The sequence below is a fragment of the Triticum aestivum genome, chromosome 2D (genome assembly GCF_018294505.1).
Source record: "Triticum aestivum cultivar Chinese Spring chromosome 2D, IWGSC CS RefSeq v2.1, whole genome shotgun sequence".
In the NCBI taxonomy this organism is placed as follows: Eukaryota; Viridiplantae; Streptophyta; class Magnoliopsida; order Poales; family Poaceae; genus Triticum; species Triticum aestivum.
Genome location: NC_057799.1, coordinates 383,575,979 through 383,601,866, shown reverse-complemented (window position 1 = coordinate 383,601,866; position 25,888 = coordinate 383,575,979). Strand labels below are relative to the sequence as shown.

Here is a 25,888-nt window from a genome sequence, read left to right as displayed (position 1 = left end):
AAGTGTTAGTAACTCGAAATAAAAGCTGTGGAATAAACGGAGACTAGCTAAAGGTGAGATGACGATATGTGTTGGAAATGTTTCCAAGGTTGATGTGATCAAGCATCGCATGCTCCCTCTACCATCGAGATTTGGTGTTTGCGTTGAGCATGATTGGATTATGTTTATCGCAATACGGTTATTCATTTAAGGAGAATAATGGTTACTCTGTTTATTTGAATAATACCTTCAATGGTCTTGCACCTAAAATGAATCTCGATCGTAGTGATACACATGTTCATGCCAAAAGTAATGATAGTACCACATACTTGTGGCACTGCTATTTGCGTTATATTGGGATAAAACGCATGAAGAAGCTCCATGTAGATGGATCTTTGGACTCAGTCGTTTTTGAAAAGACTGAGACATGCGAACCATGTCTATTGGTATATATGCATGAAGAAACTCCATGCACATGGATCGTTTGGACTCACATGATTTCGAATCACTTGAGACATGCAAATCATACCACATGGGCAAGTGACTGAAAGTCCTCGTTTTTCAGTAAGATGGAACAAGAGAGCAACTTATTGGAAGTAATACATTTTTTATGTATGCAGTCCAATGAGTGCTAAGGCATGCAGTGGATATCGTTATGTTCTTACTTCACAGATGATTTGAGTAGATGCTGAGTGTATTTACTTGATGAAACACAAGTCTGAATTATTGAAAGGTTCAAGTAATTTCAGAGTGAAGTTGAAGATCGTCGTGACAAGAGGATAAAATGTCTGTGATATGATCATAGAGATGAGTATCTGAGTTACGAGTTTGGCACACAATTAAGACATTGTGGAAAGTGTTTCACAAGTAATACCGCCTGGAACACCATAGTGTGATGGTGTGTCCGAACAACATAACTGCACCCTATTGGATATGGTGCATACCATGATGTTTCTTATCGAATTACCATTATCGTTTATGGGTTAGGCATTAGAGACAACCGAATTCACTTGAAAAGGGGCACCACGCCATTCCGTTGAGACGACACCGTTTAGAGAAACCTAAGTTGTCGTTTCTTAAAAGTTTGGGGCTGCGATGCTTATGTGAAAAAGTTTCAGGCTGATAAGCTCGAACCCAAAGCGGATAAATGCATCTTCATAGAATACCCAAAACAGTTGGTTATACCTCCTATTTCAGATCTGGAAGCAAAAGTAATTGCTTCTAGAAACAGGTCCTTTCTCGAGGAAAAGTTTCTCTCGAAAGAATTGAGTGGGAGGATGGTGGAGACTTGATAAGGTTATTGAACCGTCACTTCAACTAGTGTGTAGTAGGGCACAGGAAGTTGTTCGTGAGGCACCTACACCAATTGAAGTGGAAGCTTATGATAGTGATCATGAAACTTCGGATCAAGTCACTACCAAACCTCGTAGGACGACGAGGATGCGTGCTACTTCAGAGTGGTACGTGATCCTGTCTGAGATATCATGTTGTTGGACAATACTGAACCTACGAGCTATGGAGAAGCGATGGTGGGCCCATATTCCGACAAATGGTTGGAAGCCATAAAATCCGAGAGGATCCATGTATGAAAACAAAGTATAGACTTTGAGAGTACTACTTGATGGTCATAAGGCTGTTGAGGTAAATGGATCTTTAAGAAGAAGACGGACATGGACGGTAATGTTACCGTCTATGAAGCTCGACTTGTGGCAAAGAGTATTTCCACAAGTTCAAGGAGTTGACTACGATGAGATTTTCTCATCCGTAGCGGTGCTTAAGTCCGTCGGAATCATGTTAGCATTAGCTGCATTTATGAAATCTGGCAGATGGATGTCAAAACAAGTTTCCTTACCAGTTTTCGTAAGGAAAGGTTGTATGTGATACAATCAGAAAGGTTTAGTCGATCCTAAGGATGCTAAAAGGTATGCTAGCTCCAGCGATCCTTCCATGGACTAGAGCAAGCATCTCGAAGTCAGAATATACGCTTTGATGGAGTGATCAAAGATTTTGGATTTATACAAAGTTTATGAGAAACTTGTATTTCCAATAAAGTGAGCGGGAGCGCTACAACATTTCTGATAAGTATATGTGAATGACATATTGTTGATCCGAAATGATGTAAGATTTCTAGAAAGCATAAAGGGTTGTTTGAAAGGAGTTTTTCAAAGGAAGACCTGGATAAAAGCTGCTTACATATTGGGCATCAAGATCTATAGAGATAGATCAAGACGCCCGATGATACTTTCAAAGAACGCACACCTTGACATGATTTTGAAAGAGTTCAAAATGGATCAGCAAAGAAGGAGTTCTTGGCTGTGTTACAAGGTGTGAGTGTTGAGTAAGACTCAAGACCCGACCACAGCAGAAGAGAGAGAAAGGACGAAGGTCGTCCCCTATGCTTTAGACGTAGGCTCTACAGTATGCTATGCTGTGTACCGCACATGAAGTGTGCCTTGCCATGAGTTGGTCAAGGGGTACAATAGTGATCCGGGAATGGATCACATGACAGCGGTCGAACTTATCCTTAGTATCTAGTGGACTAAGGATTTTCTCGATTATGGAGGTGAAAAGGAGTTCGTCGTAAAGGGTTACGTCGATGCGAACTTTGACACTAATCCGGATGGCTCTGAGTAGTAAACCGGATTCGTATAGTAGAACAATTATTTGAAATGGCTCCAAATAGCGCGTGGTAGCATCCACAAGATGACATAGATATTCATAAAGCACACACAGATCTGAAAGGTTCAGACCCGTTGACTAATAACCTCTCTCACAAGCATAACATGATCAAACCAGAACTCATTGAGTGTTAATCACATAGTGATGTGAACTAGATTGTTGACTCTAGTAAACTCTTTGGATGTTGGTCACATGGTGATGTGACCTGTCAGTGTTAATCACATGGTGATGTGAACTAGATTATTGACTCTAGTGCAAGTGGGAGACTGTTGGAAATATGCCCTAGAGGCAATAATAAATTGGTTATTATTATATTTCCTTGTTCATGATAATCGTTTATTATCCATGCTAGAATTGTATTGATAGGAAACTCAGATACATGTGTGGATACATAGACAACACCATGTCCCTAGTAAGCCTCTAGTTGACTAGCTCGTTGATCAATAGATTGTTACGGTTTCCTGACCATGGACATTGGATGTCGTTGATAACGGGATCACATCATTAGGAGAATGATGTGATGGACAAGACCCAATCCTAAGCCTAGCACAAGATCGTGTAGTTCGTTTGCTAAGAGCTTTTCTAATGTCAAGTATCATTTCCTTAGACCATGAGATTGTGCAACTCCCGGATACCGTAGGAATGCTTTGGGTGTACCAAACGCCACAACGTAACTGGGTGGCTATAAAGGTGCACTACAGGTATCTCCGAAAGTGTCTGTTGGGTTGGCACGAATCGAGACTGGGATTTGTCACTCCGTGTAAACGGAGAGGTATCTCTGGGCCCACTCGGTAGGACATCATCATAATGTGCACAATGTGACCAAGGAGTTGATCACGGGATGATGTGTTACGGAACGAGTAAAGAGACTTGCCGGTAACGAGATTGAACAAGGTATCGGGATACCGACGATCGAATCTCGGGCAAGTAGCATACCGATAGACAAAGGGAATTGTATACGGGATTGATTGAATCCCCGACATCGTGGTTCATCCGATGAGATCATCGTGGAACATGTGGGAGCCAACATGGGTATCCAGATCCCGCTGTTGGTTATTGACCGGAGAACGTCTCGGTCATGTCTGCATGGTTCCCGAACCCGTAGGGTCTACACGCTTAAGGTTCGATGACGCTAGGGTTATAGGGAAAGTATGTACGTGGTTACCGAATGTTGTTCGGAGTCCTGGATGAGATCCCGGACGTCACGAGGAGTTCCGGAATGGTCCGGAGGTAAAGATTTATATATGGGAAGTCCTGTTTTGGTCACCGGAAAAGTTTCGGGTGAAATCGGTAATGTACCGGGACCACCGGGAGGGTCCCGGGGGTCCACCAAGTGGGGCCACCAGCCCCAGAAGGCTGCGTGGGCCAAGTGTGGGAGGGGACCAGCCCTAGGTGGGCTGGTGCGCCCCCCCACCAAGGCCCAAGGTGCATGGGAGAGTGGGAGGGGGCAAACCCTAGGTCCAGATGGGCCTTAGGGCCCATATAGTGGGGCGCCCCCCCTCTCCTCCCCTTGGCCGCCCCCCTTGATGGGATCTAGGGCTGGCCGCCTCCTCTTGGGGGTGGAAACCCTAAGGGGGGCGCAGCCCCCTTCCCCCCTATATATAGTTGAGGTTTGGGCTGCCCAAGACACATGAGAACGTCTCCTTTTTGCCGCAGCCCTACCCCTCTTCCTCCTCCTCCTCTCCCGCGGTGCTTGGCGAAGCCCTGCGGGATTGCCACGCTCCTCCACCACCACCATGCCGTCGTGTTGCTGCTGGATGGAGTCTTCCCCAACCTCTCCCTCTCTCCTTGCTGGATCAAGGCGTGGGAGACGTCACCGGGCTGCACGTGTGTTGAACGTGGAGGCACCGTTCTTCGGTGCTTAGATCGGAATCAACTGCGATCTGAATCGCTACGAGTACGACTCCCTCATCCGCGTTCTTGCAACGCTTCCGCATCGCGATCTACAATGGTATGTAGATGCACTCTCCTTCCCTCTCGTTGCTAGTAAACTCCATAGATTGATCTTGGTGATGCGTAGAAAATTTTGAATTTCTGCTACGTTACCCAACACTAGCTCCCCACCCCGCACCGGAGAAGCCACCACCATAGGAGAAAGCTCTGAGGCCACCTGCCCCGAGCCCACTCCCGAAGGCAAAGCCGGCACCAACCGAAAGGTAGACGCAACGGGAGAAGAGGTATCCGAGGCCTCCTGACCCAGACCTCCTCCCAACGAAGAAGAGGACGCGGGAGCCACCTGCCCCGCATCCCCTTCCTCAGCACAAAAAGAGCAACCCGAAACCGCCTGGCCTATGGCTCCTCCCGGCACGCCATGACCGATAAGCTGCGTCATCTCCTGAGGGGGAACCGCGCTGAGCAGAAGAGGGAGTGGCCACCTGCCGACTCACCTCCTCCCCCCCCAGACCGAAATTGATGAAACCCCAAAATCCCGAGAACCCGAATCCACAACATCCAGAAATTCCAAAGCAGGCAAAGCGAGCTCAAAAGCCTCCTCTGACTCAACCCGATCGCTCCACAACCTCGGTGGTGCAGAAAAAGGCTCGAAGGACCCAAATCTCAGAGTCGTCGAAGGCACCGAGGAGGGTTGGGCAGCTCCATCCCCGGTCGTCGCGGTCTCGGACCCCGGCCCCATGAACAGCTGTCGTCCAGAGTCCTCGACCGGCGGATCCTGAACTCCCGCGCCACCGTCACCCTCGTGCATATCAACGTCAGACACGTGAGCCGGCGCAGCCAGAAGGCTCTCGTCCTCAAACTCAATAACCAGATTATAAATCCTGCCTCGATAAGCCCACTTAACCACTTCCGGCACATACTCAACATTCAGAATACTGACCAGAACCCGAGCAATCCCGTGAGCTCTGGTGAAAGCCATGTCCACACGCTCAGGCTTCCCCACAAGAATGCCCAAGCTGGCCACAACCCGAGCATCCTGCAGCGGTGTGGAAGGTGCCCCGGAAAAGCGCAGCCACGCCTGCGTAAGCGGTATGCCCTGAGGCTCGACAAGCTTCCATTCCTGAAACTCAAGGATGCCATCAGTACCCGGCACCTTACACATCCCAAAACTTAGAAACCTCTGCAGATCCTCCACGGACGGGCACTCAACCCTGAACATCTTATCATCAAGACTGACAAGGTCCCACTGGAAATCCCCAGGAGCCAGCTCTCGAAGCCTCTGCACGATCTGTGTCTCAGACACCTCCCCTCTGGTGACCTTGACAATCCCCGTGGTCTGACTCGGAGACTCGTCAGGCACCTCGTGCTCAGTCGGAGACTCGAAAAAAGTTAGCTCAGCACAGTATACTCCATACATCATGAGTGAAGGTGCCTGATCGCGCAGTAACGGACAATCCCCAGATTCGTGTGCCAGTTTACCGCAGGTATCACATAACCGCGCCACACACTCCGCAATGAAGTGACCCTTGTCTCCGCAACGATAACAAAGCATCTTTTTCTTCCTGAGCGCCCACTTGGACGCTCTATCAGACTCAGCCCTGTCCATCATCTCCACGGACACATCAGGCATAACCTCGTTCTCAGGAGCCGAAGCAGAAGCAAGAGCCGTCACCACCTCCATAGCGTGACCGGTCAACACAGGCTCCTCGGCAGCCCCGCTATCAGTCATCTGCTCGACAACAACCGATGGTGGCGGCGGACGTGGACGGTACCGGCCCCCTCGCCCGCCCCGACCACCACGATGCCCACGGAAGCCACCACACTGTCTAGAATCCGGGCCAGAAGCACCCTCAACAAAGCCACCCTGGGGACCCAGGAACGGTCGCTCTGCCAAGCATAACCTCGGCCACCGCCCGTCGACGACGAGCCACGGTGCACACCTACCCCATAGGTGTCGAAACCATCGTCTCCCCATTGTCCCCGAGGCGCGGAATTAGCACCAGCCACAGGTTTGGTGACGAAGTGGGGTGGCGGTGCTTGCCTAGGCAGATGTCCCACAGACCCCGGCGCCCCCGTCGTTGGCGGCTTAGGCGCCGTGCCGCCCCTACCAGCAGCACCACCAGTCTGCCCACCACGACTAGGCGCCAAACCCGAGGCCGCAATCACCAGCACGCGAGCGCCGGCAGACGCCGTGGCACCACGCCCCACGGCCGCACCCGGCAACGTTTCGCCTCGTCCTCCCACCTGCGGCACGGGGGGCACCGCACCCCGGCCAGCTCCACGACCGGAGACAACAGTTGGCGGCGGCACAACCGAAGGCACCACACCACGGCCACCGCCCGACGCGGCCCCAGCGCGGCCCGCCCCAGAGGGCTCGGCCGGCCTCTTCCCCGCCACACCACGTCCCGCCATGGACACTAGCGGGGGGATGCGACGAGCACGACCGCCAGGATCCGCCCGCCGATGAGGAGAACGCCGCACCAGAACCCTACGGCGCGAGCAGGGAGAGGAGGAAACCGATCGATCACTGCATGCGTCTCTCACGTCTACGATCGATGTAGCCTCGAGCCCAACCTTTTCCAGTAATACTAGGCCCGGCCCAACTGCAGCCCCTTCGCACTGGGCCACATACCCAGGTGAAGGAGGCCCAATAACCACCGGAGGCCCACACGCGCCAATCAGGGAATTCAAACGCAGGGCCCTCGCCGCCGCGATCCCGATCGATGCCGCCGGCGCCGCCTGCTGCCGGCCGGCCGCCGCACGGCAACCCTTCTTCCGTCTGACCACAACCGTCCACGCCTCTGGCGCAACCAGATCGAAAACCGTAAGTTTGGGAAGACTTACCTTGGGAATTGGACCCCTCCATGGCCGAGATGCGTTCGCGCCGTCCTCCGATGGACGACACGCCGGAGCAGCTCCAGCTTCTCTCCGGGCCGCAGGCCGTTCCTCGCCAGGTCCTCGGGAGGGACGACCGTCTCCACGATCTCGGCCACCTCATCCTCATCGTGTCCGGGAGAAAAAGCCTCAGAGATTATATCTGAGGGAGTAGGCGAAGAGGCCATCGAGCCGCCGGATCGCCCACCGTCGTCCTCGTCATCTCCGCTGTCATCGTACGCAAGAACCCAGAATCTCCCACCCACCCTCCGGCGATCACCGGGAGCGTCAGCGCGGGCCGGCGTCGAAGACCCCGGCGCCATCGTCGCCATCGCTATGGGCCCCGTCAGATCAACCATCTCCGTTGCCTTTGGACGTAAATCTATCTGCACGCAATCGCCGACAACCACGTTATAAGAATCAAATTTGAATTGAAACCCCACCTCAATCAAGTCGCCGTCCGGAAGATAGTCGTCGGCGAGAACTTCGTTCTCCAAATCGAGGAGCGCCATCCAGCGCGAAGGCAGAGTGAATCGAAGACGCCCTTCGATCCATACGCCCGGATCCGTCCCGACGGCAAAAGTAACCCGCCATTGAGTCCATCTTCTCTCCTCCCGTCCGAACTCATGCTGCGTCGAGGCGACATGGTCACCGCCTGATCCCGTCGGCCCATCCTTTCCTCTCGGCGACACCACCGCGCGAGAATTGTGAGAGCGAGATCCGATCTGTGGCGATCCCCCTACGCCGCCACCGGGCGAGGATCGAGACGACGGCGGAAGAAATCCGGTCGCCTCTTTCCGCCTCGTCCTCCGTCATTTCATACACGTGGTTGTCGGCGGAAAAAAAAACTAGCTAGCACCTACGTACGAGTACATTGGAAGGAAGCTTTGCGTGCAGGTGTTAGTCTTATTGTGCTCTTGATTTTACTTCCACATTATTCCTTCGCTCTTGATTTTGCCAAGACAATCACCACAAACACACAGAACCAAACTCATCCCTTCAGTATTATTTTTCACGCAAAGGAATGACTGGGAGCACAATGCTCCCTCCATTTTTATATTTAAGCCAAGAATTTCTCAGCATATCAATCAACCACAAGTATCAAGACAGGGGAATAAGAGATGTACCATTACACAGCAATTCTCTCTCTCTCTCTCTCTCTCTCTCTCTCTCTCTCTCTCTCTCTCTCTCTCTCTCTCTCTCTCTTTGTAAACAAACAAACTGACTGGTTGATTTTACATTTTTCTTAAACAAGTCAAGTGCTCATAATAAACTTCAAAATTTACATTAGCCTGATATATGAAACACAGCTGCAACAAGCATATCTTTCCTCAATTCCGAAATGCACCTCTCCTATATACACTACTCCTCAAAGAAGCAGGACCTTGCCGCGTGGCATCACCTGTGTGGATACAAAACAAGGAAAACCTAAGACGAGTAGCACTCTCCACAACAACATCACATTAATTATATAGCAACCCAAACGACAAGCTCCGATATACAGGCTCTATACTGCAATAATATAAGACACCGACAAAGCTCCAACCATCAGTATTCCCGCCCGGAGCCCTTTGATATACAACCTTCCGTGGCGACAGCGAGTCCATCTCCAGCATAGGAGATTTCGTTGCCGTCCTAACCATCATCAAATTAGCCCCCTCCCTGTCCCTGGGCAGAGACAACAAGATTAATCAATGAACAAAGCAACATTTAATCAACTCTGCATAGGATGTAATAACTATGCATGCACTGCATTCTACCCACCACTTCTCAATCTCTAAAAAATAATGATAGGAAAATGACCTGCACAAGTGCACAGCAACACTTTGCACTGCATTTTATAGCAAAATCTCTGACCTCGAGAAACTTAAACAATTCTGTCTCAGTGCACAGGCAAATCAACAAACTAGCCGCTGCTACAGATTTTCACTTAGCAAACCACATTTCTTTCCTTTGGGTCAATCATGCAACACTTTATATCAATTCGGAACAAACTAGTTCAGTTCTACATACTTTGCAGCACAAACCAATATACGAGTCAAAGTGAATTGCTTGCACACATACCTGCAGCATCAATTTGTAACGCTCCCTTTCGATAGCTTCATTCTCAGCAATGATAACATATGCCAGTAAGTGTCCAAGATGCATACTTGTCTCTTCGGATATTTACATCCCATTCACTGCATTACAAGGAAATGCTAATGGTTAATGTCTTACCAGCAAAAGCCAACCAAGAATAAGTGTTACCTCACTGAGCAGCTTGTCGTAGGTGGCCTGGTGGAACATCATCACGTTGTTCACATTCTCCTTTTGCTTGCCCTTGCTGCAACCCACCCACAACCAACAGGGGTGTTAAAAATTCACCACGCTTTAGTATCTTTCTACCACGGTAACCAAACTCATGACACGCAAGAACATGGCTCCCAAGTCCAAGGGACAGACATGAGTAAGGAACAAAAACATGCTTCTAAACAGGAGCAACCCCACCTTATTTGGATTACTTACAAACTATCGATTACATATTCATCCACAATCATGCTTGGTTCCAAGTACTTGTTCATCTCGAGGTCACCAGCAACAGAGTCATATATATACTCGATGCATCATCACCACAAACCAAGCAAGCGACCTTTACTAAAGTGTGTTGCAACCATGCTGCTGCTGCTACTATAAGTTGACCCCAATAAACACAAATTAAAAATATAAGAGGACAAATTTCTACAGCATCAAGAACCACCAACTAGAATGTCATCAAACAGCCAGCACAACACATCTCCTTCCTGGAGCTAAGCTGGAGCAATGCAACCGACGAAAATCTAATCTCCAGCAAGCACCTCACCACAAGCACAAATATCGTGGAGCAGGGGAGGTGGGGAAGGAGGTATACCTTGGTGTGGACGTTCTTGGCGGCCTTCTCACGCGGACCAGGAGCAGATCCAGCATGCCGTCAAACGCGCTCTGCTGCTCCTGTCCAGCACCTGCGGCTGCGCAAAACTGTTGGATAGTTCCTTCATCACATCAGCCATGCAAAGCTACTTCTGAATGAACAACACATAATACACAGATTGTATACTAAGGCCAAAAAGTGGCTGCATCGTAATACCAAAGCTACCAAGAGACCCGAGGAAATGCTGGCCTAAGATAATCTAGACAGAAGTGGTTAACTAAAAACTGTTAGAGTTATAATATAGGTCATGTACCCCTTTGTATTTATCCCGTTGTATAAGGGGTTTCCTGCATATGTTCCACACCTGTACATGTATATATATCGGCCTATGGCCTCATGGGAATACAAGTTGCTTATTCCTAACATGGTATTAGAGCTTTAGGTTTTTTTTTTCGCACGCGCAACTCGTGCTTCGATCCACTCCTGCCGTCGCCGCGTTCTCCCTTCGCTCGGCGTCGCTGCTACTTCTCCTCCCGCCAGGCGCCTCTCCTCCTCGATCGTCGCAGGGAGGCTCCTCCTCGATCTCCAGGCGCCCCGCTGGTCCCGCTCGGCGCCGATCCCTGCCGGCCTGCTCCCGCCTCGCCGATCTCCAGCCCGCACAGGTCGCCGAGGCGCTGCTTCCTCCGCACGTCCCAGCCGCCATTCCCGCCTGCCCGAAGGCCCGCTCAGGTCCGCCGGGTGCTCCACGTCCCAGCCGCCACTCCCGCTTGCCCGAAGGCCCGCTCAGGTCCGCCGGGTGCTCCACGTCCCAGCCGCCACTCCCGCCTGCCCAAAGGCCCGCCAGGTGCCAGGTCTCGTGGTCGTCCGCCCCTCCCGCCTGGACTCCGCCCCTCCCGCGGCCGCCGTTCGCTCGTGGAAGCATTACACTCGTCGTTCACGATCTGTGGATGCTTCCTTGGATGAGTCGTCCTCTTCCTCTCAGCCTACTTATGGCTTGCGTTCTCGTCCTCGTCCGCCTATTGATCGCTTTGGATTTCCCACCGCTGGTGCTGCTGTTCTTGAGCCGACTTCTTACCGTCAGGCTGTTGTTCATCCTGAATGGCAGTTTGCGATGGCAGAGGAGATTGCTGCTCTTGAACGCACTGGTACCTGGGATCTTGTTTCTCTTCCCCCCGGAGTCCGTCCCATCACTTGTAAGTGGGTCTACAAGGTTAAGACTCGCTCCGATGGTTCTCTTGAGCGTCACAAAGCTCGTCTCATGGCTCGTGGTTTTCAGCAGGAGCATGGTCGTGATTATGACGAGACTTTTGCTCCTGTGGCCCATATGACCACTATTCGTACACTTCTTGCCGTTGCCTCTGCACGCCACTGGTCTATATCTCAGCTTGATGTTAAGAATGCCTTTCTTAATGGTGAGCTGCGTGAGGAGGTGTACATGCAGCCACCACCTGGGTATTCTGTTCCTGATGGCATGGTGTGTCGTCTTCGTCGCTCTCTCTATGGCCTTAAGCAAGCCCCTCGCGCCTGGTTTGAGCGTTTTGCCTCTGTGGTCACTACTGCTGGTTTTTCAGCAAGTGCTCATGATCCAGCATTGTTTATTCACCTTTCTCCTCGTGGCCGGACTCTTCTTCTTCTCTATGTTGATGATATGGTCATCACTGGGGATGACCCCGAGTATATTGCCTTTGTAAAGGCCCGTCTTAGTGAGCAGTTTCTTATGTCTGATCTTGGACCTCTTCGCTATTTTCTTGGGATTGAAGTCTCTTCTACCTCTGATGGCTTTTTTATATCCCAGGAAAAGTATATCCAGGATCTTCTTGCTCGTGCTGCTCTTTCTGACGAGCGCACTGTTGAGACTCCTATGGAGCTCAATGTTCACCTCCGTGCTACTGATGGTGATCCTCTCCCTGACCCGACGCGTTATCGTCATCTCGTTGGCAGTCTTGTCTATCTAGCTGTCACTCGTCCGGACATCTCTTATCCGGTTCATATTCTGAGTCAGTTTGTCTCTGCTCCCAAATCGGTTCATTATAGTCATCTCCTTCGTGTTCTCCGATATCTTCGGGGCACGATCTCTCACCGTCTCTTCTTTCCTAGCTCCAGTTCTTTACAGCTTCAGGCCTATGCGGATGCTACGTGGGCTAGTGATCCTTCTGATCGCCGTTCACTTTCTGCTTACTGTGTTTTTCTTGGCGGTTCTCTCATTGCCTGGAAGACGAAGAAACAGATTGCAGTTTCCCGTTCGAGTGCTGAGGCTGAGTTGCGAGCTATGGCTCTTTTGACGGCAGAGGTGACTTGGTTACGGTGGTTACTTCAGGATTTTGGTGTTTCTGTCACTACACCGACTATGCTCTTATCTGACAGTACAGGTGCTATTAGCATTGCGCGCGATCCTGTGAAGCATGAGCTCACCAAGCATATTGGTGTTGATGCTTTCTATGTGCGCGCTGCTGTGCAGGATCAGGTTATTGCTCTTCAGTATGTGCCTTCCGAGTTACAGTTGGCGGATTTCCTGACGAAGGCCCAGACTAGAGCGCAACATGGCTTTTATCTCTCCAAACTCAGTGTTGTTCCTCCACCATGAGTTTGAGGGGGGGTGTTAGAGTTATAATATAGGTCATGTACCCCTTTGTATTTATCCCGTTGTATAAGGGGTTTCCTGCATATGTTCCACACCTGAACATGTATATATATCGGCCTATGGCCTCATGGGAATACAAGTTGCTTATTCCTAACAAAAACAACATGCAAAACACAATGGTGCATAAACTTGGTTATGAATCGCCGTAAGTGGGAAAGATATTCATCAATTAGCATCAATGATGATAGCAACATGCAGGATTTTAAACAATTTCAAGCCGAAAGAGAAGCCATATTGGCAATGGAAATACAAAATCTATGAATGTTTGATTCACCTCCAAAATGTACCAACTTTTGTTGGTTCCGAAGAAGAAAAATGATAGGCTGGCTGGTTGATAAAATTTTCAATATAAACACAACACTTAGTTCCAGAATGATTGGTGTATGATATCACTGGCTCTCAATATAGCTGAAGCACGGATTCAACTAAAGATCAAGCTCAAACAGAACATTCAGTTTCATCATTAACATAAGATTAAGATAACAAAATCCCTTCAAGTAGAAAGGACATTGCACACAAATAACCAAAGCAACACGGAACCGAATAGAGAGAGGAGACGGATGATTAGTCCCAGACAACGTTGAAGTTGATGTGATCCAAGGTTTTCAAGTCGACGAGTCGTTCTGGGGTCGTGACTCTTGAATAGTCGACCCTGCAGTCGCGACTCGTCGACTTGTCAACACGTTGTTGAGTCTGACTTTTTTTTTACGACTCATCGACTAGTCATTCGACTCAAAAACAGTGACGTGATCACAGAAGTAAAACAGCCAATCAAATGTGATTCAGTTGAGGTCAGAATAACCAGCAAATCAATCGATTTGCGCAAGGAAACCTTAACAGGAACTGGCTATCATTACCCAAACGCCTGCTGGTGTTGCTGCCCGCTGTAGGCCTCGCAGATAGCTCTCTGCCCCCTCTTTACCATTGAGCCTCTTCCCTTGTGTTTGTTGTTCCGAGGCCTTGGGCAAAACAGATAGAACAGAATTAATCAGCAATATCAATGAATGGTAGAGAGTAAAACAGACCATGTAAATGAATGATCTTTCAAGAGTTTTATTCAGGCAGCTATGGTAAGGTGTTGACCACATGAAGAAAGGAAGTGTTCAGACCACTTATGAATGTATATAGTTCCATTCGGAGAAGAAGAACTATCAGTCACCCACAGCAAAACAAAGCAGCAGGGTGCCCATCATCACTCATAGCTCTGAGGAATGAAGTAACAGGATCAGCTATTTATTTATTCAAAGTTTAGAGTTGAGCTATTTAAGGCCTGTTCGGAGGCCCTCTGCTCCTCGACTCCGCTCGCGGAGCTGCCGGAACCGCAGTTGAAAATTACGGAGCGGACGAATCGGTACTCCGCAGATCTTTCTATTTTGCGGAGCTGGCCGAGTGCCGAACGGGCTCTTAGTCTTCTATAGATAGTACAAGAAACGTTTATCAAGCAAAGGAGATGTCTAGCAGCTAAGCACGCAAATTAAGCTAATAATCTAGTACAGGGAGGGACATGATCAACATATCAGAAATTAAACACATTAGCATGTAACACACACTACATGTTTACATATTGTTGGTAATAAAAACAAGTGCATAACCACTGCTTATGACTCCTTTTTTATTTTCCTTACAATCCAAAATGACAACCATGATAATTTAACAAGAGTAGCAGCAGCATCCAGTTCAACAAAAATGCACGCACACACGCATATAAAGAAGTTGCACACGCAGAACGGTACAGCCCATCATCAACCATTAAACTAGAACCATTAGCACCCAACCAAATCACCTAGCACTAAGCCACCTTAATCCATCACAAATGAATATCAACAGAGAAGGAAAACAGAGAGGAGCACCCACCGTTAGCAAGTCTCGGGAGCTGCTGGCAGAGGAGGACAAGGGCAGAGAATGGGGACATTGATGGCGATAGCAGGGTGGAGATCGAGCTAGGAGCAGCAGAAGGCCCAGTTGCTACAACAAGGAAGGAAGCCAAATTCTGGATCACCGAGACTGCAAACAGAGAACTTATGTCAGCATGGGCGGAGGGTGCCCCGCCAGTAGCTGGGGTTGGTGAGCCCGGCGGGTTGTGGAGGTAGTTGGCGCGACACTCACGCAACGATGGAGGCGACGTCGTAGAGGTGCTCGTCCGTACCTCCCTTCTCTAGGCTCTCAGGCCAATAGCTCGTCGTAGGTAACTAACCAATAGCTCATGCCACTGATCCATTCAGTGTTACACAACAGTAGCAAATGATCAAAATAAATAATAACCACAAGCCCTTGGATTTGTAGAAAACCCAAACTAGAAGCTATACAGAGCAACAACATAACCATAAGTGCACCAAGGATCCGAGGCAGCACCAACTCCACAATAATCAGTCCTTAAGCATGAACTAGAACTAGAACATGGACCCGTAGATCAAAAGGAACTGGATTAAACCAAATCCACAAGTCCAGGGCATAGACCAGAACATAAACAGGAGCAACTGGAGAGATAACAGTAATTTAGAGCAACATCAGAACACTCTAAATCATCCAAAGACATCACCAGTAGCAGTTTATCGATACAGCTGCGGCCATGGCCAAGACATTTGTGGAGCAGAGTAGGAGAAGCTCACCAAACCGGGATTGTAGCCGATGCAGAGAGTCAGCGGTCGCCGGAGTTGCGTGGGGCAACCACCGGCCGCCGTGGGGTAACCACCGCACCAGAAAACCATAGGCAGGGTGAGCCGGCGATGCCGGAGGCGCTGAGGCGTCGGACAGGAGCACGAGAAGCACCGGAGCTGCCGCCGTCCATGGCGCCGATGGCGACGGCGAGAGCGCGGGCTACAGCACAGGACGCGAGGGACGAAACGAAGCGGTGGAGCATTAGCAGCGTCGCATGGGGGTTCCAGGGCGACGCTAGACGGCGGAGGAGGCCGGCGACATTGGCGGCGGTCGAGAGAGAGAAGGGGATCGGGAGAGAGAGATGTGACCGAGAGAGAGAGAGAGAGAGAGAGAGAGAGATATTTTTTTTAAGACACCGAGAGAGTTATCTCCTCACCCAGCTAGACCAGTGGGCTGGGAGAGTTATGTCCTCAGACAGCTATACAAGTGGGCTAGAAGGCCGAGTTAAAGCCCAAGTCTTTGTTTAGCTTTTTTAAAAATTTAACCCACGAAAAATTGAAAAGGTAAAATGCCAAAAGGGCCCTAAAATCATACAACTTTTTCCCCATTTCTATAAAAATATTTTTCATTTCATAAATGTATTTCCAAGATTTTTAGACATCTATAACTACTAAATACTTAGAACAATTGTTAAAATAATAAGAAAAGGATAATTCAATCTAAAACAAAAACTTAATACAATTTATAAATGATATAATAACCAATAATATTATTAATATAATCTTCTGGATCTAATAATAGTAATTCCATTTTTCGGGAGAGCGGCCGTTTGCTTGGAAGTCGATACCATAGTTCATTATATATTCTACTTTTTTTGAGTAAACATTATATATTGTACTAGGACCATGCGAGCAGCGATGACGTGGTTTAGCCCTCTCTTAATAGGCCGACAAATATGTAGTTTGGGCCCAGACGGAGCGTTTGTTTGGTATTTGTTGGATCGGCTTAATTACTCCGTGACCCGGCAGCTAGCACTCAGCAGGCATCCCTCGAAAAAAAACACCTAGCACAGATGCTATAAGAAAACCAGCGTTGCCAAAAATGCAGCAAAAAAAGAAAAAAACGGATAAGCAATATAGGGGGAAGCATGAGCGAGGCTGCGAGTGATACGCATCGCCCCCCTTTCAATGCCTCCTGGAATTTATAATTTTTGGGATACACAACACGAAATGCAAAACATTGCCTCATCAAATGCCTAGACGGAGTGCTTGCTAAACTTGGCCACCAAAATTATACTCCCTCCGTTCCTAAATACTATAAGTCTTTTTAGAGATTTTCCTACAGACTACACGTGGAGTAAAATGAGTGAATCTACTCTCTAAAACATGTCTATAAAAAGACTTGTATAAGAGTGAACTCTTGGAGTGAAGACAAGACAATTTTAGGACCATTCGAGTAGTAAAAGCGATCCAGTGGGCCGGTGGCGGGCTGAGCGTGAGACCCCGCGGGGCGGTTTGTAGTACTGTAGTATATAATATTCGACCAGGCAAGCGGCGGCGGCGGCGTGGTTTACCATCCCTTCCCTTCTCAACCCCACAAAATCCACACGAGGTTAAGGAGGCGGAGGCGGCGGCGGGGAACTCAGGGGAAAGATGGAAAGCGGGTCAGGGAAGGGGACGGAGGGCGGTTCCGGCAAGGAGCAGGAGATGCAGTTGGATCTGAGGGGCGATCTGGGCTAACTCAAAAAGAAGCAGATGAGGAAGGAGAAGGAACTATCCAAGAAGACGGAGAGCGAGTCCGGGAAGGGGACTGAGATCGAGTCCGGCAAGGACCAGGATGAGAAACTCAGGAAGGAGCTTAAGAAACTCACCAAGGAGTATGAGAGACTCAGGTTTGAGTTGTCTCAGGAGGGGGAGGGGACGGTGCGGCATTTTGACAAGAATCCGCGGCAGAGGAAGGGGATGCTGAGGGATCTGGAGATGGTACTCAACAACATAGAAATCGAGTTAGGGAAGGGGACCGAGAGGGATTCCATCAAGGAGCCGGAGATTGAGAGGGATTCTGATTCCGATTCTGGCGATGAGGATTCGGGGTCCCTCATAAGTATGGAGCCCCAACCCCAATTGGGAATCAGCAAGGGGACGGTGAGGGATTCCAGCAAGGAGCCGGCGATGGAGAGGGATGAGATGAAGGAGCTCAGCAAAAAACAGAGCAAACTATTGAAGCAGAAGCAGAGTTGCAAAGAGTTTTCAGGGAAGCACCAAACCCTGGTAAAGGAGCTCATCTCCGCGGAGAGGGAGCGCACAGACTTGCTTGTCTCTATTACCCCCACGTTTTCTCTCTGGAAACAAGTGGATTCTCAAAAAACATGGCGGAGACAGCCATACCCTGCAGCTAGGGATGATGGGGAACAAGACCTTGCAGACTACCTCAACTCAATGCTCCAAGCCATGGAGGACATGGGCCATCGGATGCTATCTATGTTGGATTTTCTCAACAAATCCGATTCTCCAGGGCCCATCTGCTTGTACAAGGCCAGCGAACTGCACACTACTGCTGTCAGATTAAATATGCTCATCTCCAAGGAATTCAATACGGACCAGCACCCGGAGACGATGCAGGTGCAAGAGGAGGAGGATCTTTCCGTCGACTTGTTGAGTCTTTTCACCAAGTATTCTCAGTTTCCAAATAATTACGACAACACATTGTTTATGGAGGAGGATGAGGAGAAAAAGTATGAGGTCGCTAAGGTTGAAGAGGAGGAGCAGGACAAGGACCAATCCACAATGGAGTATCTCAAGGAAAGGATGGACATCGAGCAACAATTTTTCGCCTATGACCGGACATACTGGGAAGACGTGTGGGGCAGCAGGATCGGACGTTGCGGTAGATTTATGGATACAAGTAAGTAACTGCCTTTATCCTTGTATCTGGTAGTGGTGGTAATATTTTCATGCACCACAATGCTTCTTCATTTCTCAATTATATATTATCATAAAAGAAATATCAGTAAGAAGACATGAAGTTAAAATGGCATTTATAATAGACTCGATGGATCATTCTCCTGGTAGTCCAACATCCTTTATGTTTCTTGCCTTTAGTAGTATTGCTTTGTGTCTGCAGCCCCGTCACCAATATTCCCCATTGCTTGCAAATAATATTATTATACCTTAGAAGCACTTTGCTATCTTGGTGTACGGATCCTCTGTAAGTGGAGGAGTAGCAGTGTTAGAGCCCTCAGGTGGAAAATCTGTAACTGTTGCACTTGGTTGCCCGAGTTGATTAGAGGGTGGTTCGTGCCACCTGGACACTGTCTCAGTAGAGTCCACTTGGAAGAAATGGCCTTCAGCATCTAGAGAATTATCTGTTGGGGAAGCCACAAAAATAAACTGTTTACCCACCAACTTTAGGTAACTCAGATGGCTTGTGCCCAGCTTGATACATAGAGCTTGCCACAAATAGATGCTTCCTTTCCTGTGATTATTTCTCGCTGTTGTCCTCACATTTTAATTGCGCAAATGTTGAATCCATTTGGATCTTTACGGTCGCCGTTTTATCGCATCTACAGATATTTTGCGCCTGCCATGATAAATGTAAATTGTGCAAATGATGAATCCATTCGATCTTTAGGATCGCTGTCTTGTCGCATTTACAGATATTTTGTGCCTGCCATGATAAAACTGTCAGGTGGGTTGTGTACTTTTGAATAATTGACTGAAAAAAAAGTTATCAATTGTAACACTGTGATACCTTGGGACTGGTGTAGTAACAGGACAGCATGGACACTTATGAGTGTCTCTCTCTGCTTAAACCTTTTTTCCAGCAATCCTTGGAATTTCTGTGCCACCAGTTGTCCGTGGAAATCACCTCAGTAATTCGAATCTTAAACTTACAGCCCTCTCCCTTTATGGATAAAGCAGAATTTTATAATCACAAATTGATTGGAAATACTGTATGCAACATTAATAGATGGTAGTAAACTCAAGCCTGCATCTCTCTTTACTCAAGCCTGCACCTTGACTGATTTCTTTGCACATAGTGCAACACACAAAGTAGACAACGGTTGGGCAGCAAGTGAGGGGCGCCGGGAAGGGCCTTACGTGAGAGGCAGGGGCGATGATGCGTGGGTGTTTGAAGGGTATGAAGAAGAGGTGGCATATGGTTTGTGACCGTGTCAACCGTGTTTAGTAGTAAATCTGGGCAGTAGTTTCAGCAATGTAGGGGTCTGTACATATTAGAATTCTGGGCAGTAGTTTCAGCAATGACCAAGCTTACTTTATTTGCTTATTCATATTAGAATTCTGACATTTGATGCTTGTTTTTTGTGCTGCAGCCATACTGAGCCCTATGCAATTTACACACTACACACCTGGTGGCATCCATTCCCCTGCTGCTGTCGGCGGTACTACTCTGCAGATCTATTCAGTCAAGATAAAGGATTTAAGAGGCTTGAACTGGCCACTCAGAGTGTACGGTGTGATTGCTGCTCGAGACACTGTGGATCACAACCGCAACATTTTATTCTCTCGGTCAGAGTTTAACTACCAAGAACTCAATGAACAAGTATGTACTCTATTCAGTTTTTTGCTCATTTTCATTTGTTTGTTCCTCCTGACTTTGTAGTGCATTACGATTAGGTGTTTACAATGATGGTATAATGCCTTGCAGGATCCTTGCTTATGCTTGACTGGTCCGTCTCGTGCCATTGTTGTTTCGGGACATATTGACTTTGAAGTTGAACTTCAAGTAACCGATGCAGCACAGTCCCAAACATTGATCAGCTGTAGAGAGCGTTACGGCAGTACAGATGATTTTTTTTCTTCCTTGGCCAGCGTCACTGATGGTGGTGATGGACGGACTTTTTTGCTCTCCAACCAGAGCTGTACAACTGAGGTAACCCTTGACCAACTTGATAGATCACTCCAAGCTACCATCGTGGGTGTACGTGTTACCAAAGGGCATTGGCCTTTTAAGCATGGATGCCGAGTTGTTTGCTGGTGGTCTTCTGCTGCTCCGATATGTTCCCGTGACACCACTTGTAGGCGAGTTGTGCTGTTTGATCACCGTGGTAAAGGAATGCGTAGAGGATCAGATGGGTACCTTCATTTGTAAGGAAAGTGATTTCCGTAGAATCATATGGGACACTGAGAGTGAGCATTGAAGCTTATGGCAAGTCTGGTCGCCATATTGCTCGGAAGGATAGTATTGACTTTCCTGTTCAGAAGTGTCAAACAAAGACGCTTACTTGTCCAGTTGGTGATGGTGGCGCCACCGTGGAGGTTACTGTAGCTTGGTCGTTGCTTGTGAAGGAAAAGATGTATCTCTCACTCGTTGATTGTCCTATGTAAGGTGTATCACCGATTGCCCTGCCATATAGTAATGTAAGGTGTCAAACTGACTTGTGTCTATCATCAGATCATATAACTATCTATGTCGGAGATCATATAACGATCTATGTTGGTGCTGACAACAATTTATATGTTGTGAATCATTCTATCTGAGCAGTTTGAGGGCCAATTCAGATTTTTTTTTTATGTCCGATTGTCTTTCTTTCTTTTGGTGAGTGACTATTATTCAGATCGTTATATGTCAGCCTTCTTTTGGCTAGGCTAGATTTTCACGATCTAGCTCCGGACTCCTTTCTTCACGTCTCGGCGTTCATTATCACATGCGAGGCCTTCCTCCGTATCCCCCACACTTCGGCTTATGGCTCAAGACCTTTAATGTGAAGCCGAAGGTAGTTGACGGGAAACAAGCGGAGTGCGGTGATGCTGCAGTGAGCAAACTCACCAATACTCCCTGGCCAAAGGGCTCTTTCACGGAAACTTTCGACCTATGGCAGCGGGATTGGTTTTACATTACTGAACCCCATGGTATCAAGTGGGCAACTACACCTGCGTTCCGATCTGGCCTCCGTTACAGCTTGCATCATGGATTAATAAGGGGCTGGACTGGGGATCCGTTGATGAAGTGCAGACGCTGCAAAGCCACATTCGGAGCCTCATTGAAAAGGACACCGGTCTCATCAACGTAATCCAAGTAATGCTAGTCCGTTGGGTCCTACCGTGCTAGTGACGGCCTCTCCGCATGTGGAAATTATTCTTCGGGACACGAAAACAGTGGCCGGATATTACAGAGGACATCGGCCTTGACTGCAACCATCCGGATACCTCGGTAAGCACTCGACTCCTGAACACAGATTAGTTAAATTTCTCATAACAGTATACTGAGAAAACCATACTCGGCCATGGTTGGATAAAGAAGGCGGAGTGAATTAGGTGTTCGGCCCCTCTTCCCGAAGACTCAGCTGATCCGGTGTTAACAAGGATGCTGGCTCCGGCACCATATCAAGTGCCGGCGAGGGAAGATAAGGAGGAGAGCAAGAAGGCCCAGGATGGCCCCCATTCTAGAGGTACGCTAGGCACCTCGTCCGGGGAGATTGGAACCCCCTCTTCCGAAGACGAAAGGGAAGGAAAAACTGACATCCCTTCTCCCAATGGGAAGAAGAGGACCGCCTCCGAAGACTTGAAGATAAAGGCTTCTAAGCGAGGGAAGATATCCCTGTTAGGAGGTTCTGGTTCGGGAGGCAACGTTGCCACGCAATTCCTCCGCAGGGACAAGCCCTTAGCTGAATCGTAAGTGAACAAGGGTGCTTTAAACATATCCCGTCCTTTCCTGGTTGCAGGGGTAATATTTAAAATATATGTTTGCAGTCCGGCATGCAGCCTTCCTCAACAGTCCTCCTCTTCGGGGGATCTTCTTCCAGATATGATGGAGAGCGAGACGCTGATGACCCACAAGTATAGGGGATCTATCGTAGTCCTTTCGATAAGTAAGAGTGTCGAACCCAATGAGGAGCAGAAGAAAATGACAAGCGGTTTTCAGTAAGGTATTCTCTGCAAGCACTGAAATTGTAGGTAACAGATAGTTTCGTGATAAGATAATTTGTAACGGGTAACAAGCAATGAAAGTAACTAAAGTGCAGCAAGGTGGCCCAATCCTTTTTGTAGCAAAGGACAAGCCTGGACAAATTCCTATAATGAGAAAAGCGCTCCCGAGGACACATGGGAATTATCGTCAAGCTAGTTTTCATCACACTCATATGATTCGCGTTCGTTACTTTGATAATTTGATATGTGGGTAGACTGGTGCTTGGGTACTGCCCTTTCTTGGACAAGCATCCCACTTATGATTAACCCCTATTGCAAGCATCCGCAACTACAAAAGAAGTATTAAGGTAAACCTAACTGTCGTGGAATTGTCCCGGCAGATGTCCTCGAGCTAGGACTTAGTCGTGGAGCCATCGCAGCTAGGAAGCTTAAAGGGGTTAAACGGGACAAGGAACACGAGGGTTATACTGGTTCGGCCCCTTACGGTGAAGGTAAAAGCCTACGTCCAGTTGAAGTGTTATTGATTAGGGTTTCGATGACCAGGGAGCTTGATTGCTATGCCTGGCTCTCGACGAGATCTTCCTTGTCCCTAAACCGCCGCCGGGTCGTCCCTTTATATAGAGAGGTTGACGCCCAGCGGCCCTCAGAGTCCCGGCCGGCTCATAACAGTGTTCGGCTCGGACTCCTAACTAACCTTGCCTTACACTACAAGTCTTGCCATACGGCGGTTTATTACTACGGGCCTTAAGCCATCTCCGGGTCTTAGGCCCGTTATTGACCCGCCGTCTTCAACTCTGGTACTGGGCTTCGCGTAGTAACCATCATGGGTAACCCGGCCCCTCCTGGGCGGGTGACTCCAACGGTTATATCCTCAACATTAGGCCCTAGATTGATTTGAGCCGGCTCATGTCAATCTTCAATCCTTTCGATAGAAAATCTTCCGGCTTACAGTTGTGTGAAGGCTATAACCCGTCGTGACGTCATCTTCTGGATTCCGGGTAACCCGCCGTGACGTCATCTTCCATTAAGTTTATTTCTTTATTCCATTAAATCCCAACGGATCTTATCTTTAATAGTTATCCCGAAGATCGAGGCGCCTCTGGGGCGAGATAATCACGCCGTGACCTCCTCGTTTCTCGCGCTCACTTATGAGCTTCATCTTATAAATAGCCCGGCCCATGAGCCTCTCAGCCACTCGTCGCCTCCATCTTCTTCCTCCTCTCGCCACTGTGCTGTCGCCCGAGCTCCGCCGCCGCCGGCGCGGATCTCCTCGTCCTCTCCAACTCCGGCCGCTGCATCAACCTGACGTGTCCAGAGAAAACGGCGGCGACCTCCGCGACTCACCAGCACCCGTAAGCCCTTGCCACTCCATAGAGTAGATCCACATTAGGGTTCTTTGCTGTTCTTCCCGTGTTCTTCGCCGTTCATCGTGAGCTCTTGATAGATTTCATTATTACCACCCTTTCTTGATCTTTAGACTGTATAGAACTGTTGCGTAGTTGTTTCACACCCGTTCCCAATGTATATAGATCCATTTTCATTGCATAAAGGCTCCGTTCGAACCTATGAACTTCTTCTGCGCCTGTTTTAGGTCTAGAAACTTTTCCTTTCCAGTCGATCGTTTGATCCAGAATAATTACTGTGATCTGTGAAACTTGTTTGCGCCACACTTAGTCAAAAATTGCATCTGTTTAGTTATGGCGGCTCATATCTCCGGCTTAAAAGAGGCCACACGCTGTAGAAATTTCCGGCTCATTCATAATAGGGCTTTAGACAACTGGAATTACTGACGATGCCCTCAGCGGCTTAGATAACCCGATGCACTTAGCCATATGTCATTAGGCCCCTTCATAAGCCGCCACTTTAAACATTGAAACTGTAAACTTCCTCCGGCTTATAATTGAACCAGACATTTTCTTTTATCATAGGCTTCCGTCTTTCACAATGCCTCCCAAGGCTCCCAAAGCACCCATCACGTGCAACTGGATGAGGTCCAACGTCACTGACGAAACCTTAGAGGACTTTGTGAAGACGGGTTACCTGCCCAAGAAGGATGTCATGTCTTACCGTGCCCCTGACCCGTCAGAGGAGAGACCACAACCAAGGGATGGTGAGGTGGTAATATTTGCTGATCACATGAGCCGGGGCTTCGCACCGCCCGGCTCAAAATTCTTTAGAGATGTGCTGAATTTCTTTGACCTGCGGCCACAAGACATAGGACCCAATTCCGTGTCAAATATATGCAACTTCCAAGTATTCTGCGAAGTCTATCTTGGAGAAGAGCCCAGCCTGCTGCTCTTTAGAGAGCTATTTTATCTGAACCGCCAGAATGAGTGCGCCAACAGGCCGAGCCTGGAACTTGGTGGAATCTCCATTCAACGCCGTAGAGACTGCCTCTTTCCTTACGCTGAGCCGCCCAGCCATCCAAAGGACTGGAACCAGACATGGTTCTACTGCCAGGATACTTCGCCGGCTGACGAGAGCCCTCTGCCCGGCTTTCGTGCCCTGCGTCTGGAGCCAAGCCACCCTCTGCCAGACAAACTATCTCAGGCGGAGCGTCAACCTCTGATCCCCACCATCAATAAGATCAAGGCTCTCCTGGGAAACGGCCTCAACGGCATTGATCTGGTCTGGGTTTGGATCTCCTGGCGGGTGATCCCTTTGAGCCGCCGCCCCGGCTTAATGTGTGCTTACACGGGCCGGAAGGATGACCCTCTGCGGCACAGTCCCAGTGATCTTCCTGAGGATGTTGTGGACGACATGACCAAGTCTCTCCTGAATGAGAGCTTAGCCGACTGTGGGAGAACCGGCCTGGCTCCCTTCTGCCAAGCTAACCCGGCTCCGGCGGTAAGCCACTGACCTGAACACCTTGGTCTTCCTTTGAATAGTTTCCATCTGAACTTTAAAAAATCTTTGTTGTATGTTTCAGGCTAATGACAAGTTCTGGAAGGTCAAATATGACCATGAAGCGGCCAAAAAGGCCAGGAAGGCTAAGAAAGCCGCCAGGAGAGCCGCTCCCCGCAAGAAGGGAAGCAGGCCTACTGCCTCAGAGCTGCTTCAACTAAGTGACAGCTCCGAGTCAGAGGTACCCCCTGAATTTGTAAGCTCTTGTTTTGTTTCTTGTTTATTCCTATCCACCTTATTGATACTAACCATCAGTAGGATGACACCGGAGCAAGTAACCCGGTGACTGAAGAGGTAATGACACTTTCCTCCGACTCGGACCCCTTGCCAAGGCTGAAAGTCCGAAGAGTAACCCGGAAAGTAAGATTTTCGCATCCTTTAGCTTATCAAGATCCTCAATTTCTTTTAAAGCAACAGATTCATGAGAGCCGGAGGCAAACCCGGGCCAGCAAGGATGCAGACCTCTCCTCCGGCTTACCTGAGGCATCAAGAAAGCGCCGGACTGAGGTTATCTCCAACTTATACCCTTTTCATCCTTTGGCG

The 25,888-nt window shown here is 48.7% G+C and overlaps 2 protein-coding genes across 9 annotated transcripts; one reads left to right on the top strand and one right to left on the bottom strand.

Annotated features, from left to right (window-relative positions):
• Nucleotides 1-8,651: 8,651 nt before the first annotated feature.
• Nucleotides 8,652-15,981, bottom strand: LOC123053295 (uncharacterized). 8 transcript variants are annotated; one of them, XR_006425525.1, is made up of 8 exons: nucleotides 15,563-15,973; nucleotides 15,060-15,430; nucleotides 14,808-14,957; nucleotides 13,811-13,912; nucleotides 10,313-10,419; nucleotides 9,673-9,748; nucleotides 9,490-9,605; nucleotides 8,652-9,093 (listed from the first exon to the last, which is right to left on the bottom strand). XR_006425525.1 is itself a non-coding variant. In XM_044476755.1 (6 exons), exons 1-5 carry the CDS (start codon nucleotides 15,659-15,661, stop codon nucleotides 9,603-9,605), a joined length of 387 nt encoding a protein of 128 aa, XP_044332690.1. In that variant the 5' UTR covers nucleotides 15,662-15,974; the 3' UTR covers nucleotides 8,652-9,093; nucleotides 9,490-9,602. The 8 variants fall into 8 exon arrangements, 2 of the variants coding, with proteins under 2 accessions (XP_044332690.1, XP_044332689.1); XR_006425528.1 differs by having other exon boundaries at nucleotides 8,652-8,827; nucleotides 8,972-9,093; nucleotides 15,060-15,969; XR_006425524.1 differs by having other exon boundaries at nucleotides 15,060-15,162; nucleotides 15,563-15,968.
• A 1,127-nt stretch (nucleotides 15,982-17,108) lies between these two features.
• On the top strand, nucleotides 17,109-21,045 carry LOC123053294 (uncharacterized). The gene is made up of 3 exons (XM_044476753.1): nucleotides 17,109-18,455; nucleotides 19,885-20,114; nucleotides 20,220-21,045. The coding sequence occupies exons 1-3, from the start codon at nucleotides 17,306-17,308 to the stop codon at nucleotides 20,661-20,663; spliced, it is 1,824 nt and encodes a 607-aa protein (XP_044332688.1). The 5' UTR covers nucleotides 17,109-17,305; the 3' UTR covers nucleotides 20,664-21,045.
• The last annotated feature ends 4,843 nt before the right edge of the window (nucleotides 21,046-25,888 follow it).